A 16252-nucleotide genomic window follows, 5' to 3' on the forward strand; every position below is an offset into this window, starting at 1 on the left:
CCACAGGCGCCGCAGAACATTTTTTGAAAATGGGAGGGGCTGTCCATGCAAAAAAAAATCACAATCAAATGGTAATTTTTTACATGTTTATACATGCGTTCTGGGGAAAAAAAGGTGGGGCCAAAGCCCCTGCCCACCTCCATCCTAGATTTGTCCCTGCCCTTAACCCCCCCCCCCAAAAAAAAAAAAAAGACACCACCATGCTGTTTGTCCATACGTCACTTTCTCGCAAAGTAAAATCTAAAAGAAATCATGCTTAAGCTTTGGAAAATAACCACAAACAAAATTCAATTTTGCAAAACCAAGTTTTTTCGGTGGCAATACACAAAAGTGAAAAGCTGATGCGAGCTACATTTCATAAAGATTTAATATGACAGCAACTCTTGATGAAATATCAACGTTCATTGAACTAGCGAATCAGGAAGCAGAAGGTTCACTGTTTTCATGGTAGTTTTCATTCGAGCAAGGGATCATATCCATATTTAATGAAATGGGCCACATTTGGTTTCTTTTTAGGGATGGGGTAGTCATGAAAATATATTTCACAAATTGCTGCCAAATTATCTGGATTACTGAAGGATTTTTTTTAGGTCACTTCGTTTGAAAAGAAGAATAAAACTGTGCATAAAAACTTGGCTCCACATATTAATACGACAGGTATTATAACTAACAAATACATAGTCATCTTTTCTCTGCTACACTCTGTACACGTGTGTAATGATATGCGTTGTAAACATCCTATGCTTGAATAAAAAAATAATATCAGAGTTTAATTCTTGATATGGAAGAGACTACATACATTTACTCTCTTCTATGCAGCAGTATTAGCAAAACTCAGGAATGTGCATCGCTCTCCACTGTCCAAATTTGCACTAAAAATGATATAAAACACGATAATCTCTCCTTAGTGTGTGTGTTTAACATTATCACAAACTTCTTAATACAGCAGCAAACTTACCGCATTTCAATTTTCTACAATGACATCCTTCTAATGGGTTAGCAAACGTTACAAATTAAGTTTGATTTTTTTATCGAAAAACTTCAGAGTTTGTTCATTCAAAGTAAAACATGTATTCATTGTTAAATTTCCTCTCCTTCCGGGGAGGCCGCGAGGTGCCTTGTCCTCATCTAAGATCTTTCCATATATCATATTCCCTCTATTTGGAAAATCCAGTTGATAGCTTATCTGGGAGTATCTGAGAGACTATGTCAGCAGGGTTCACCAAAGGGGATAATTTTCTTCTTCTGCATTGTTTGCTTTCTTCATGTTCCAGTCTTAAAAATGCCACGTTCCGATGACTCAAATCTACATGTTTGATGAATGTAATTGAAAAGTTCACCGATATTAATGTGTTATAAAAACAGTCACATTACACTCTCATTTCTTCATGATTCATGGACATTTATCAACAACATGATATTTAAAATACATTAACGTTTCACTCTTTGGCTTTGTGTAAATGTTACTTGTATTTCTAATAAAGGTGGAAGTACTCCCTGATGTCATTATTTTCTACCAAAAATAATTAGATTTAACTATTGTTGGGTAAAAAAATCCCTCCAAAATTCATGAGATGTTCATATTTAAATGTTTAATTTGATATATCACTTGCAAAAAGATTTCTCTGCATGAGCCTTTATCCAAATTCTATATATTTTTTTTCATTTCTTATTTTTTTTATCATTTTATATTTTTTTATGTTTTCCATAATTCTAGATTTCATGTACTAATAGTGGTAAAATAAATTTTAAAACAATATCTTATAAAACGGCAATTAATTCGTGGAAAAATCGGTTACAACTGACATGATAAAGTAAAAACTGGCACACTATTTCCATATAGAATATGGATAAAGCATGGAAAGCTACCTGAAGCTGTGGTAATGGTGAATCCCATATCAGAGTCTTAAAGTACTTCTTGAAGGGCTGCTGTCAGCTGTATGTTGGTTCTGAGATGTCTTGTCCTCACTGCACTAATACAGTTGCTCTGTAGATCCCGTGCCTTTAACATGTTTAACACAACGAAAGAAAACAAGGCCAATTAGTTAACAAATTTTCAGAGTTAAAGTTTATTAAAAAAAAAAACACTACTTAAGAAAAAAAACAAAAAAAAAACAATTAAAACTATAATTTTTGTTTATTTTCAAAAAAATGTCTTTTCATTTTTTTAAATAATATTTAATGATTTTGTGTAGAAAGTTGGCGAACCTCATGTAATGTAGCTCGACCAGATTGTAGAAAAAATAAGAAATACCCCCCACACCCGCCCCCAAAAATCAAAATATATTGTTATTTTTTAATAAATTTCTTATAAATTGTGACAATCTGTTTTCTAGTTATAATTTCGATATCATTTGCACAGCTTTGGTGAAGCTCATACCAAATAGATCCCACCCCCTCCGAAAAAAAAAACAAATTTGAAATCAGAAGTCCGACAAATAAGAATTTGTTAGAAGAGGGGATTTGAAAAATTTCCATAATTAACCCATTTAAAAGGGTACTCCGAGCTGAAAATAATTTCATCAAATGTAAGCAAATGCTGCAAATTTCATCAAAATCTGATAACAACTAGATCTGAAAGGGTTTTTCATGCATTATAAAAACAGTTATATGCACGTCTTAATAAATATTCGTTAGATGGGCTGATGATGACACCCCACTTTAACTTTTCTTATAACAAAACATGAAATCATACTTATTTTATTTGGTCATACCGTAACGGCACTAGTATTCAACCCGTTTGGAGAGTTTCCTCAAATATATAGAAATAGGGGCCTATAGAATTTACCTGAATTTCAGACCCGTCTTATTTCCAAGAGCAAATGCTGGTTATTCTTTTTCCGTTATTTTTTTCTTCAACCAGTTGACTGTGTGCGCGGGCGATCAAATTATACGGCGACGGATTTTGGTACTAGTATTCAACCCGTCGGCACTAGTATTCAACCTAGCGATGAAAGATGGCCCTGTCTCTCAATCTGCCCTTGTCCCATCCGACTATGGACTAGACCATTTGAGATGAGACCAAACAGGGAATTAATCAAAGCCAGAGATTTACATAGATCTAGATCTAATTTAGCAATCTAAACCCTTTTGAGATTTGATATCAATCCTCACTAGGTTGAATACTAGTACCATTCAGTGCAAAAGGCCATCGCCGCATAATTCGATCCTCCGCGCATACAGTCGACAGATTGACAAAGAAAATATCGACAACAGATTACCCTGGAAATAACAAAGGTATGAAATTAAAATAATTTCCCTATTTCTAAATTTTTTGGGGAATATGTCAAAATCTTTGAATTATGCCGGGTTGAATACTAGTACCCATACGGTACGTGTGTGAATGATATGTCACCTTTTTGCATTAATTAATATCTAGTCTTGGAGGGGGGGGGGGGATAGAACAAACATAATTTCATGTAACAAGGTGAGACATGATCTTTGCATCAGTTTGTCAAGTAAATTCATAAAAACATGCTGTTTCACCGAAATCCATATCTTTAAATTATCATAGCTCTTTTACTCCTTGTCCAATTTTGATTTTTTTTTATATAGGTCCTACATTTTTTACAAACTTGTTGCATGTGATAGATTTAACTTAAATGGTTACAAGTATGTAACGAAGGCCTATCTAAGTACGTGCAGATCTTGATCTAGTTGATAGCCTAGGCATACATAAGTTAGATCTTAAAAAGGCCGTCAAAGTCCCGGACAAATACCGCGAATCGCTGCAGCAGTCGCATGTAATTTGACGTTTAAAGTTGTTCCTAAAAAAGCTCTCTCTCGATCGATCCACATAAACATGCAACACAAAATTCACATTCACGTGTTTAGTTGCCATGTTCCTCGCATCGCAATTATCAATGAATTTAACAAAACAACGCAATCTGCAACATAATTTAACTTACCTTCATGGATTTCAGCCAAGGGAATTAAATTCAATCGACATGTATCCAAACCCGCCACCAAATATATCGAGCCGATATCCACAGTTCTGAAAAATAAAAATGCGCCTGACATTTTTTTTAATTTCCCGCGGGTTGTTTGTTTTGTTTTTCCTCGCGACGCGCGCCAGACAAAAGTTTGATGACACGCGTATTTAAATGACGTCCTAGCGCATTTATTGTCTATCACCAATAGTCTGGTTTTTGCGCGACGCCACACATATATCTAAGTGATTTAGGAAGGAAAAGTTTATTAAAAATTTTTCCACCGAAAACTAAAACAATTGGATTGACAACTGATTAAGTGCATTAGTTATTTATTGCCGCAACTTATTTCATCATAATGGAACACATCATTTACACCTGTATGAAAAAATGAAATATTTATGATTTCATGTAATAACATAGTAAAAGGGAAAGTGGGGATGTGGCATCATCAGCCAACCTAATGAATATTCATGTTGACGTGTGTGCATATAGCTGTTTTCACAAAATATTGATAAATTCTAAAATTCAATAACTACTTTATTTGTTATCCGATTTTGATGAAATTTTCAGCATTTTGCTCTGTGAATTTTACTGTATTTATTGAGATATGAATATTTTCAGCCCAGACCATCCCTTTAAAACTAAAAAGGCGGCCTTATTTACCCTTTGCCCTTCTTTACCCCACTCTCCCCTATTTCCTGTGTGGGTAAAATGGGAAAAAACGTCCCCATAATCAAGGACAACCTCAATTTTGATATCAAGACATAATTTGTTTTAGTTTATGAGGATATCCTTGTTTTCTGGGACAATCCCAATTTTTGGACCGGCACCTTTCCTGACAATAAATAATTTGATGACGAAAATGAAATGAAATGAAAATTGATGTTGATAACAGTTGTCGTTGAATTTGTTCTATTCATAACAATGATCAAAGATGACTACATTTGTAGGCTGGTATAACAAGATGCTCTAATACTGAACTACTGACTAACATGAAACAAAAACAATAACACATGAATGTTGGCATTAATCTTCAATTTAATCTCTTTATTGTTAAACACAGTTCCTTCTGAATATTGTCTGGTCCATGATAATCTTCTACAAGAATGGCAGATAATGGATTTGATGCAAAGATGGTAAGATGAATGATTGTTTTTTGCACATGTCTTACATGTAAGTCACATGATCATGGTCAAAGGCCATTTTGGGTCATGGATATTATCATATAAATGTTTTCTTTTGTGAATAATTATTCAATAGCTGTTTTTAATGTCAGAACTGTTGCTTTTAAAATCACTTCATGCAGGCCGAGACTGCCAGAGGCATTCCACTTGTTTATTCTTAAAGGAGAATGAAACCCTTGAAACCAGCTGAATCCATATCAAAGAGAAAAATCAAGAAACATATTGTTGAAAATTTGAGGAAGATTTAATGAATAATAAGAAAGTTATGAGCATTAGAATATTGAGATCACTAATGCCATGTAGATACTCCCATTGGCAATGCGACCAAGATCTGTGATGTCACACACGTACAACTCCCTCATTACTTTAGTACTTATTTCACTTATATTCTCACTTTTATAGAGTCTATCACAAGGTGAGGTGTTCTCTTTATGAGAGGACAAGTACAGAGGTTTCACAACATTATATCATTGATGAATCATTTTGTCATATGTTTAGAATGAGCAAAAAGAGATGTTTTGGGGTATATTTTCAGTGTCCAAAAGGGGAGAGTTGTTCATCTGTGACATCATAGATCTTGGTGGCATTGCCAAAAGGAGGATCTCCATAGCATTAGTGATCTCGACATTCAAATCCTCATAATTCTTCTATTGCTAGTCCAATTTTTCTCAAACTTTCGTTGATCTGTTTCTTTGATTTTTCTGTTTCGACACAAGCCTACTAATTCCAAATGTTTCATTCCCCTTCAATTGTCTCTGTTGATATACTTTGTTCATATCATTTTATCTTGTCATTTCTTTACATTGTTTTTAACATAATGCTTTGGGAACAAGGCCTCCTTGCTTTTTTCCACATTCCATTTTCATTTTTTTTTTTTACTTTTGCTTGTTATTAATTAATAATTTTGTATATTTTTTATTTGAACCGATATGAAATAGATGCAATTTGAAGTCAGACGTTTATTTGGTAATTACTAAAGTTGGCCTATCTATTACCTAATCATGGACATGATCTATGAAATTATTGATATTTCTAATTCAAGAAATCTAATTTTAGCATGATTATAAGTTTATCAATTACTGGAATTTGGACATTGACCTGATTATTCGATCAGCGTGCCTTTGATATTGCAAGCATATTAATTTGTATAGAAATGTGGGTGTGGGTGTGTGTTGTGTTTATAATACAAATTGGAACTTGTGGTACAAGGATTATCAACTCATTGGCCCATATTCTGATAGCAGGTTTAACTTAAACCCAGGTTTAAAGTTGTGGTTTAAGTATGGACAGCCAATTGTTACATAAATCACTAACGGTAGAGATATCATATTTCAGCTCATTTGGCACTCAAATCATTCATAATTGTCTAAGAAGTATATATAGATGATTGTCTTCACCATCGATGAATCAGGAGAAAGCACAGTAAACATAAGAAACATACAACTTAATAAAATTTTGATACTCTTGGCTTCCCATACTTAAACCACAACTTTAAACCTGAGTTTAAGTTAAACCTGCTATCAGAATACGGGCCATTGAATTATTAAAGCTTGATATTTGCCTGCCACTGATAAGCATTTGTTGAAAGGTCTCATAACAAAACATGTACATGTATAAAACAAATGGTAGACAATGCAAAGAAATACATAAAGAAATTCAAAGAACAATAAAATACATAAGCATTGACTGGTATTATATTCTAAAGGCTGTGCAATTATTCATAATGATGTGAATGCTATTTGTACCAAAAATGATAAACTATCGAGCTTACATGTAAGTTACCAAATAATATTGCAAAATATGCATACATTTGCATAACTAATTAACCCCAAATAGAATAACCAATTTTTCTGGTTGGTTCATGTTATGTTTGCAATATTTTGTATTTTTCATGTCTGTGAAAGCGAATATTATAAAATAATATTGCAGAAAGACGATTCTAAATGGTCATTTTGTTTATGCAAATTAGATGGTCAAAACATCGGAAATCCGCTTGGGAACAGCGGAGCATATTTCATGAAAGGACTTGTCGGACGATTTATCCGACAAGTTATGTTTTATCTGACAGTTGCCATAGTAACAGTGCCTCTAAGCCAACCAAAATCAAAGGAAGATGTCAGATCTGACAACTTGTCAACCAAAAATGTTGATGAAACTCTCCCCAGCTCTCATCAGATTCAACACATTTGAATGGTGTAATAAATAATAATACATGAGATTTGTATAGCGCACTTTCCATCTTGATTAGATGCTCAAGGCGCTTCAGAGCAGAACAACAAAAACTATTGTCAGAACAATAAGTCAATGGCTATCAAAAAAACCCTCTTATACAGGGTATGTTTTCAGGCGCATACATTCGTAATTCCGAAGCTTCGTTATTCCGAAGGTTCGGATATTCCGAAGGTTCGTCATTCCGAAGGTTCGTATTTCCGAAGACCTTCGTAATTCCGAAGGTTCGTTAGTCCGAAAACGAAGTGAGGTTTGTAATTCCGAAGGTTCGTTAATCCGAAAAAGAAATGAGGTTCGTAATTCCGAAGGTTCGTTAGTCCGAAAACTAAATGATTAACTAACCTTATTTCGTTTTCGGACTAACAAACTTTCGGAACAACGAACCTTATTTCGTTTTCTGATTAACGAACCTTCGGAATAATGCCACAAATGTTCGGATTAACGAACCTTTTTACGTTTTCGGATTAACGAACATCGAGGTATAGGCAATTTACGTGTTTCGGAATTACGAACCTTCGGAATAATGAACCTTCGGAATTACGAACCTTCAGAATTACGAAGTGTAACCGTTTTCAGGTTGCCCTTGAAGGTGGTCACTGAAGACTGGGTTTTCAAATTCTGTGAGAGAGAATTCCACAGGTTAGGCCCTGCCCCCCCCCCCCCCCCGCATGATTTCTTAGCAACTGGAATTTGTAAGAGATTATACGATGAGGATTGTAAATTTTTGAGGGTTGGTAATTATGCATCAAAGACCTATTGGTTTTAAATAAACCTGTTCCCCAGTTTTACCCCCAAAATGCTCTCAGTTTCACATTTTCCCAATCCCAACCAAGGTTAAGTTTTTGAAATGTCATAAATTTGAAAGAATATGGATCTTGTTAATAAAACTTGGATATAATCAAACATAAACGAATATCCTGTGTGACTTCCAGGTCACATGAGGTCACTAAACTTTGGCCATGTTAGGGGTATTTGTTGAATTGCATTATAACTTTGAAAGTTTATGGATCTAGTTCATGAAATGTGGACTTAAGGGGTAATCAAGTGTCACTGATCGTCTTGCGCAAGTCTTCGGTCACACGATCAAGGTCAAATGTCATTTAGGGTCACGTATAGTATTTTATTATCATATGAATGGTGTTTTTGTGAATATCCTGTGTGACTTTCAGGTCACATGAGGTCACTAAACTTTGGCCATGTTAGGGGTATTTGTTGAATTGCAATTATAACTTTGAAAGTTTATGGATCTAGTACATGAAATGTGGACTTAAGGGGTAATCAAGTACCACTGATCGTCTTGCGCAAGTCTTCGGTCACACGATCAAGGTCAAATGTCATTTAGGGTCAAGTATAATTTATATGAATGGTGTTTTTGTGAATAATTATTCTGTAGTCATTTTCAAAGTCAGCTCTGCTGCTATATTGAATTGCTTAATGCAGGCGAGACTGCCAGAGGTGCTCCACTTGTCAGTATTCCATTGAAATGAAATATTGCATCAATTTATTCTTGGCAGAACCCTATTTTCAGTATGTTTTTAAATAATCAAAATTAAAATCAATTAATTTCAGGTGGTTGACAAGTGCAGGAAAGCCTTTGATGAGGGCAAGATGAGATCATACGAAGCGAGAATAGGACATCTTCATAACCTGAGACGTATGATAGCAGAAAACAAGAAGGCTTTCATAGATGCGATGTACAAAGACCTTAGGAAGGTATTAAGTAATCTCAGCACAAAGACCAGGGCCCCGTCTTACAAAGAGTTACGATTGATCTGATCAATCGCAACTATGGAAAGCCAGCAAAGTCAACATCTAAAAAGCATGTTTGTTAAAAAAAAAATTCTAGATATGATTGTATATCCATAAATTAATTGATTTCTTCACAATTGGGTGTGTTCTCCTTTGTTTACAAAAGACATTTTGCAAATTTCCTGCAGAAAAAAATATGACACTGATGGATTTCCATAGAGTAACGATTGATTGGATCAATATAACTTTTTAAAGACGGAGCCCTGGATCCAGTAACACAAAGATTAGCAATTAATCAAACGACTGATTTCCAAGATCGATCGTACATTGTGGTCAATGCCATTAATGGTAAAGATATTCTTCTCCGGTGATAGCTTTGCTTTACTGGGCCCAGGGGCTCTTTTCATAAAGATTTACAACTACTGTTGTAAATTTTCCATTATTTTAATTACCATCGCAACAGGGCTCAGCGGCCAATTATAATCCAGGGCCCCAGTGTTACAAAGAGTCGCGATTGATCCAATCAATCACAACTATGGATGGCCTGCAATGTCAACATCTACTATGCATGTTTGTTCAAAATGTTTTCTATAAACCATGATGTATACTCATGCATTCAATGTTTTCTTGAAAATTCACTGTGCTTCTCTTTGTTTACAAAGTGCATGGTGAAAATTTTCTGAAGAAAAAATTCTGACATTGGTGGATTTCCATATAGTTGACGTTGATTGGATTAATCGTAACTCTTTTTTTGATACCGGGCCCATGATTCTATGGGATATACATGTACTTCAATGGTAAAATTGCAACCAATTTAAAAAAAAACAGCCTCAGGGCCGATCGCTTATAAGCACTGGGCCTTGCCTTACGAAAGAGTTACGATTGATCTGATCAATCTCAAGTATATGGAAATCCATCAATGTCATAATATTTTTTTTCATCGTCCTTTGCAAACAATGAGAAGCATAAAAATTGTCAAGAAAACAGTGGATGTATGAATAAACATCATGTCAAGAAAACATTTTGAACAAACATGTATAGTAGATGTTGACATTACAGGCCATCCATAGTTGTGATTGATTGGATCAATCATAACTCCTTGTAAGACAGGGGCCCTGGATTATGATTGGCTGCTGAGCCGTGTTGCCATGGTTATTAAAATAATGGAAAAGTTACAACAGTAGTTGTAAATCTTTATGAACAGTGCCCCTTGGCCCAGTAAAGCAAAGCTATCACCGTAGAAGAATATCTTTACCATTAATGGCATTGACCACAATGTACGATCGATCTTGGAAATCGGTCGTATGATTAATTGCTAATCTCTGTGTTACTGGATCCAGGGCCCCGTCTAAAAAGAGTTGTGATTGATCCAATCAATCACAACTGTGGACGGCCAGCAACGTCGACATCCATTTTTCATGTTTGTTCAAAATATTTTCTAGCTATGATGTATATTCATGCATTAATTGTTCTCTTGAAAATTCACTGTGCTTCTCTTTGTTACAAAGGACATTGTACAAATTTCCTATTGAAAATTTATGACACTGATGGATTTCCATAGATTTACGATTGATTGGATCAATCGTAACTCTTTGTAAGACGAGGCCCTGGTGAGTTTATTTTCAGCAGCTCGAAAGGCATCGTCCACCACTGACAATATCAAATTGATTTGAATGATAAGAGAAAAATGAAACAAGCTTTACACTGATACAGGGAGGAAAAAGTAAATCCAGGGCAGGGGCGTTCCAGGATTTTCCAAAGGGGGGGGGGGCACATAAAAAAAGACCCTTTTTCAAAGGGGGGGGGTGGAACACTTGGGTAAAAGCGGTATATTTACATTACAAATTTTGATTATGGATCCCCCTCCCTGGATCCCCCACTGATCCTCGGGGCACGTTTTCATGCAAATACCAGAAGTGTTCAAGTCTACATCCTAGTTGATCTGATGAGAGTGTCAATTATTTTTCTTTTCAGTGTAAAAATGTGACTTAAATATATTAAAGAAAGTAATATTAGCATTTCCAATTGATTGCTCTTTTTTGTTGTTGCTTCTTCACAATATAGGGATTTGCACAGACATGTAGTTTTTGTATAGACATGTTTATACTGTAATACCTTGGTCACATTTGTTCTATGGCGGCCGTACGGCAAGTTGAAAACAGCCGTTTTAACATTTTTTGTACCAGCTACATATAGGTGGTTTGGATAAAAATGAATAAAACGACAATTTTGAACTCGCCGTACAGCCGCCGTAGAACAAATGTGACCAAGGTATTAGGCCTGGTCCCACTGGTCGATGGACACAAAACGTATTCATAGTGGATACAGTGGACGAGCAAAATTTTGGGGTGGCTCCATCCGTTTTCATCCGCTCCAGGCAATGGACAAAATGGCCGAACAATAAAATCACAGGGGATTGATGCTTGATGGATATAGAGCGTTTACACAATGGATACATAACGTTTTCCAAACGATGGCAAGATTCTTTTCCGTTCTACACCCTCTCTGCATCCTTAAGTGCAGTGGGACCAAGCCTTTACATAAGAGCTTTGCAACTTGAAGATATCAACCAGTGTACATGTAACTACATGTATTAACACATTATGTTTCTCTTCTTCCTGCGTGTAGCCTGAATTTGAATCTGTTACATTTGAAGTAGATTTTGGCCACAATGAGTGCGTCTTGGCGATCAATGAACTCCAACAATGGATGAAACCAGAGAAGGTGAGAAGTATAAGATATTAACCCAAAAATCTTTGGCTTTTAGCGCAAAATATTGAAATATAGAGAAAAAACAACAACATAATATTGGTGAAGATTTTGAGAAATCCATGAAAGAAGAACTGAGTCATGAATTTAATAATTTTTTTTCAATTCAATTCTGGTTTATCGCATTAGATACAATGTACATTGTATTACAGTCTGACACAGAGAGTATACATACAATAAATAAGTAGTTCTGGTTTTGTGATGTCATGTATGACTAGCTCCCCTATTAGCTGTGTGATATGAACAAATTTTGGTCATCATGAACCATTCAAGATGTGACAAATCCTTCCTTCCTTCTTTCTTTCTTTAATTCCTTTACTTACTCCCTCCTTCCCTCCATCTCTCCATCCTCATTTCTTTACTTTTTTTGTTTGTTTGATTCTTTCTTTCTTTTTCTTTCTTTCTTTCTTTCTTTCTTTCTTTCTTTCTTTCTTTCTTTCTTTCTTTCTTTCTTTCTTTCTTTCTTTCTTTCTTTCTTTCTTTCTTTCTTTCTTTCTTTCTTTCTTTCTTTCTTTCTTTCTTTCTTTCTTTCTTTTTCTTTCTTTCCTTCTTTTTTCTTCTTTCTTTCTTTCTTTCTTTCTTTCTTTCTTTCTTTCTTTCTTTCTTTCTTTCTAACCCCTTTTTCTTTTTATTTCTTTCTTTCCTTCTTTCTTTCCTTCTTTCTTTCCTTCTTTCTTTCTTTCTTTCTTTCTTTCTTTCTTTCTTTCTTTCTTTCTTTCTTTCTTTCTTTCTTTCTTTCTTTCTTTCTTTCTTTCTTTCTTTCTTTCTTTCTTTCTTTCTTTCTTTCTTTCTTTCTTTCTTTCTTTCTTTCTTTCTTTCCTTCTTTCTTTCTTTCTTTTTATCTTTCTCCCTCCCTCCCTCCGTCCGTCCATCCCTCTTTCTTTCATCCTGTCTTCCTCTCTTTCTCTCTCACTATATGTTCCTACGTTCCCTCCCTCCTTACAATGTACCATGTACATATAGGTTGCTATACCGATGGCAGGAGTAGGCAAGCAGTGCTTCATCAATCGGGATCCACTAGGTCTGGTCCTGATTATTGGGGCCTGGAACTATCCATTCCAGCTTCCCATACATCCACTGATAGGGGCTATAGCCGCAGGTAAGACCTGGGCCAAGTATGATAGGGTATTTGTATAGGTATGGGTGTATTATGTTTAGGACTTTAGGTATGTTATGTATGTGTGGATATATTTGTAAAGCAGTTTTATAACTGAACCGAACTACCCTCCACCTTATTTTATCATTTGTTATAAATAAAACATGGCAAAAAGAAGCTGCTGAAAACTGCTTATCTAAAAAAAGAGCCAATGGAGTAAATTAGAGAGTCAAAAGGGGCCTAAGCTTTCGATCCTAGCAGAATCTTCGTCGGAGGCAAAATGACAAACATATAAAGTGTAACAACCATAATATAGACCACAGACATTCAACAGCAACACTAGAAACAAGGAGACAAAAGGGGCATTAGTGAGAAGAGATGACCAATCAGGTTAATGAAGGGGATGAAAGAAAAGGAGTGGGCAGACACAAAGAGAAGTGGGTGTAAGGCCAAAGAAAGACCTCAAGCCAGGAGGGATTAAGATGTGAGGCAGGCAACATCAAACAGGATCTGGAACAAGACAGTGATAGAGGGTATGAGGAAGAGATGAATAACAAGAGAATTAGTGAGAGGTGGGTCAAACGGGTAACAAAGAAAGGCATAATAAACTGGTGCATAAGAGTGGGGAAAACTGATATGGTGCAAAATACATAAGTATGTATGATGGAGTAATAAACAAACTAAGAGAAGTAAGTGAGTGTAAAAATAAACCTGTAAGAGTAAAAGTATGTAAATATATCCAAAAAGGAATGTATATGAAAAGAAAAATATATATATATATATACATGTACAAAGGGTGTAACTGATATAGTGACCCGCTGGGTGTGAGGGAAAAAAAAAAAAAAAAAAAAAAAAAACAGAAGACTATATATAAAAAAATGGAAGGGAAGCAAATTGCTTAAAAGGGTAAAAGCAAATAAAGAAGCTGATGCTGTATGAGAGAGGGGGTGTATTAAGAAAAAAAAAACATAGTAAACATGAAAATAAGCAAAATAAATAAGAGGTAAGTGAGTGGAGAGAGAAAAAAAAATATAATAATAATAATTATAATATCGTCTGAATAAGGGAAGGAAAATTGGAGCTGAGCTAGTAGGAGATATGGGAGGAAAGTGGAGGCAGAAACTATGATGTAACTAATCTAAAAGAGCTGAGGGGAAAAATTATATGTGTATATACACAAATGGAAAGTGGATAAATCAGTCGTTTCCCTCTTGAATGTTCAGGCCATGAGGTTGGATGGTGCGAAGTCGTCTCATCCAGAACTTCTCTCTGCTGGTACGGACTGAGTCGGGACGGGTACCTAAAGATGTCAGTGATGGAGTGGTTGGGAAGGTTAAAATGGCGGCCAACTGGAGTGTCCAGCTTTGCTGTGTTGACGGTGGATCTGTGCCCGTAGAATCGTTTCTTGAGTGTGGTCTTGGTTTCCCCTACGTATTGTACCCTACAAACTCTGCAAGTGATGAGATATACAACATTAGTGGTAGTGCATGTGATGTTGCCCTTGGTTTGGTGAGAAAGGCTGGTAGAGTTGCTGGTGAGAGTGTCGCCCTCGTGAATGTGTATTTCACATATAATACACCTGTTGCTGGTGCATTTGAAGGTGCCATGCTGTATGGGAGAAGAATGGTTAGTGAGGGAGGGCAATTCAGCACGAACAATGAGGTCCCTGAGATTCGGTGGTCGTCGGTATGCTAGAAGGGGAGTATCGGGAACGGCCTGTTGGAGACGATCAGAAGTGTGTAAAATGTGGTGGTTATCACACAGGATTTTGCGGAGATGGGGTAGATTGGGATGGAAGGTGGTCACAAGCGGTATTCTGTTGGTAGTCTTCTTGTCACTTTTAGGTTTGAGAACTTCAGATCTGGGGAGAGAACGGACTTTGTTGATTGCCAGTTGGACTGCCCTGGCCCCGTGGCCCCTGGCACAGAGATGTTTCTGCAAATTCCTGGTATGGAAGGAAAAATCAGGGTCCTCGGAGCAGATACGGCGAAGTCTGAGGGCTTGACTGTAAGCGATGCCGGTTTTGCAGTGACGGGGGTGGCAGCTGGATGAGTGGAGGTACTGGTGGGTATCTGTGGGTTTAGTGTACAGGGTAGTGGTGATACCGTTAGGCTTTTTCTGGACTGTGACATCAAGGAAGTGGGTTTCCTGTTGGGAGAAATCAGAAGTGAATTTGATGGTCCTGTGGAAGGAATTGATGTGGTCAATGAATGTGTGGAGGCTATCTTCATCCCTGGTCCAGATGAAGAAAATGTCGTCTATGTAACGCCACCAAATCCATGGACGACAGGGGGCTGAATCTAACATCTGCTGCTCCAGCTTGGTCATGAAGAGACAGGCGAATGAAGGAGCCATCCGGGTGCCCATTGCTGTGCCGAATATCTGTAGGTAGTGCTGGTCCATGAAAGTGAAGTTGTTTTTTGTTAGTACATGAGACATCAGAGATTTGATATCGGATATGGGGGGACTAGAATGGCCACTGGCGGCCAAGGCTTCACATGATGCTTGGATACCTTCATCGTGGGGAATATTAGTGTACAGTGAAGAAACGTCCAAAGTGCCGATGATCGCAGTCTCGGGTATCTGGTCCTTGATGTCATCGAGTTTCCTGAGAAAGTCTGGAGTGTCGTGGATGTAAGATGGTGCACGTGAGACAAGGGGTTTAATGTGGTAATCAACAATGTGGTAATCAACAAAAAGGGAGATGTTCTCTGTTGGGGAACCATTTCCTGAGAGGATGGGTCGACCGGGGTTGCCAGGTTTGTGGATCTTTGGGAGGAGATAGAAGCGGGCAGGTTTAGCATTAGTAGGGGAGAGAAATTTGTGGGCCTTATCGGAGAGATGCTCCTGTTCTTTCATGTCATTCAGTGTCGATTGGATCTGTAGGGAGAAATTACAAGTGGGGTCAGAATCAGGGAGTGCATAGTGAGATCGATTATTGAGATTTTTTACACTCACTTACTTCTCTTAGTTTGTTTATTACTCCATCATACATACTTATGTATTTTGCACCATATCAGTTTTCCCCACTCTTATGCACCAGTTTATTATGCCTTTCTTTGTTACCCGTTTGACCCACCTCTCACTAATTCTCTTGTTATTCATCTCTTCCTCATACCCTCTATCACTGTCTTGTTCCAGATCCTGTTTGATGTTGCCTGCCTCACATCTTAATCCCTCCTGGCTTGAGGTCTTTCTTTGGCCTTACACCCACTTCTCTTTGTGTCTGCCCACTCCTTTTCTTTCATCCCCTTCATTAACCTGATTTGTCATCTCTTCTCACTAATGCCCCT

General features: G+C 36.7%; 1 protein-coding gene across 2 annotated transcripts in view; it reads left to right on the plus strand.

Annotated features, from left to right (window-relative positions):
• The window catches only part of LOC129263015 (aldehyde dehydrogenase, dimeric NADP-preferring-like), a 30135-nt gene that overhangs the window by 1470 nt on the left and 12413 nt on the right, over window positions 1-16252 (plus strand). Inside the window, exons 2-5 of one of the 2 annotated variants that reach the window (XM_064100760.1) lie at window positions 4996-5068; window positions 8915-9058; window positions 11723-11818; window positions 12827-12962. In XM_064100760.1, coding sequence (XP_063956830.1) covers window positions 5039-5068; window positions 8915-9058; window positions 11723-11818; window positions 12827-12962 — 406 coding nt within the window. In that variant the 5' untranslated portion in view covers window positions 4996-5038. Of the gene's footprint in view, window positions 1-4995; window positions 5069-8914; window positions 9059-11722; window positions 11819-12826; window positions 12963-16252 lie in introns of those variants that run through there. The other variant, XM_064100761.1, reaches the window with a different exon arrangement.

The sequence above is a fragment of the Lytechinus pictus genome, chromosome 6 (assembly GCF_037042905.1).
Source record: "Lytechinus pictus isolate F3 Inbred chromosome 6, Lp3.0, whole genome shotgun sequence".
In the NCBI taxonomy this organism is placed as follows: Eukaryota; Metazoa; Echinodermata; class Echinoidea; order Temnopleuroida; family Toxopneustidae; genus Lytechinus; species Lytechinus pictus.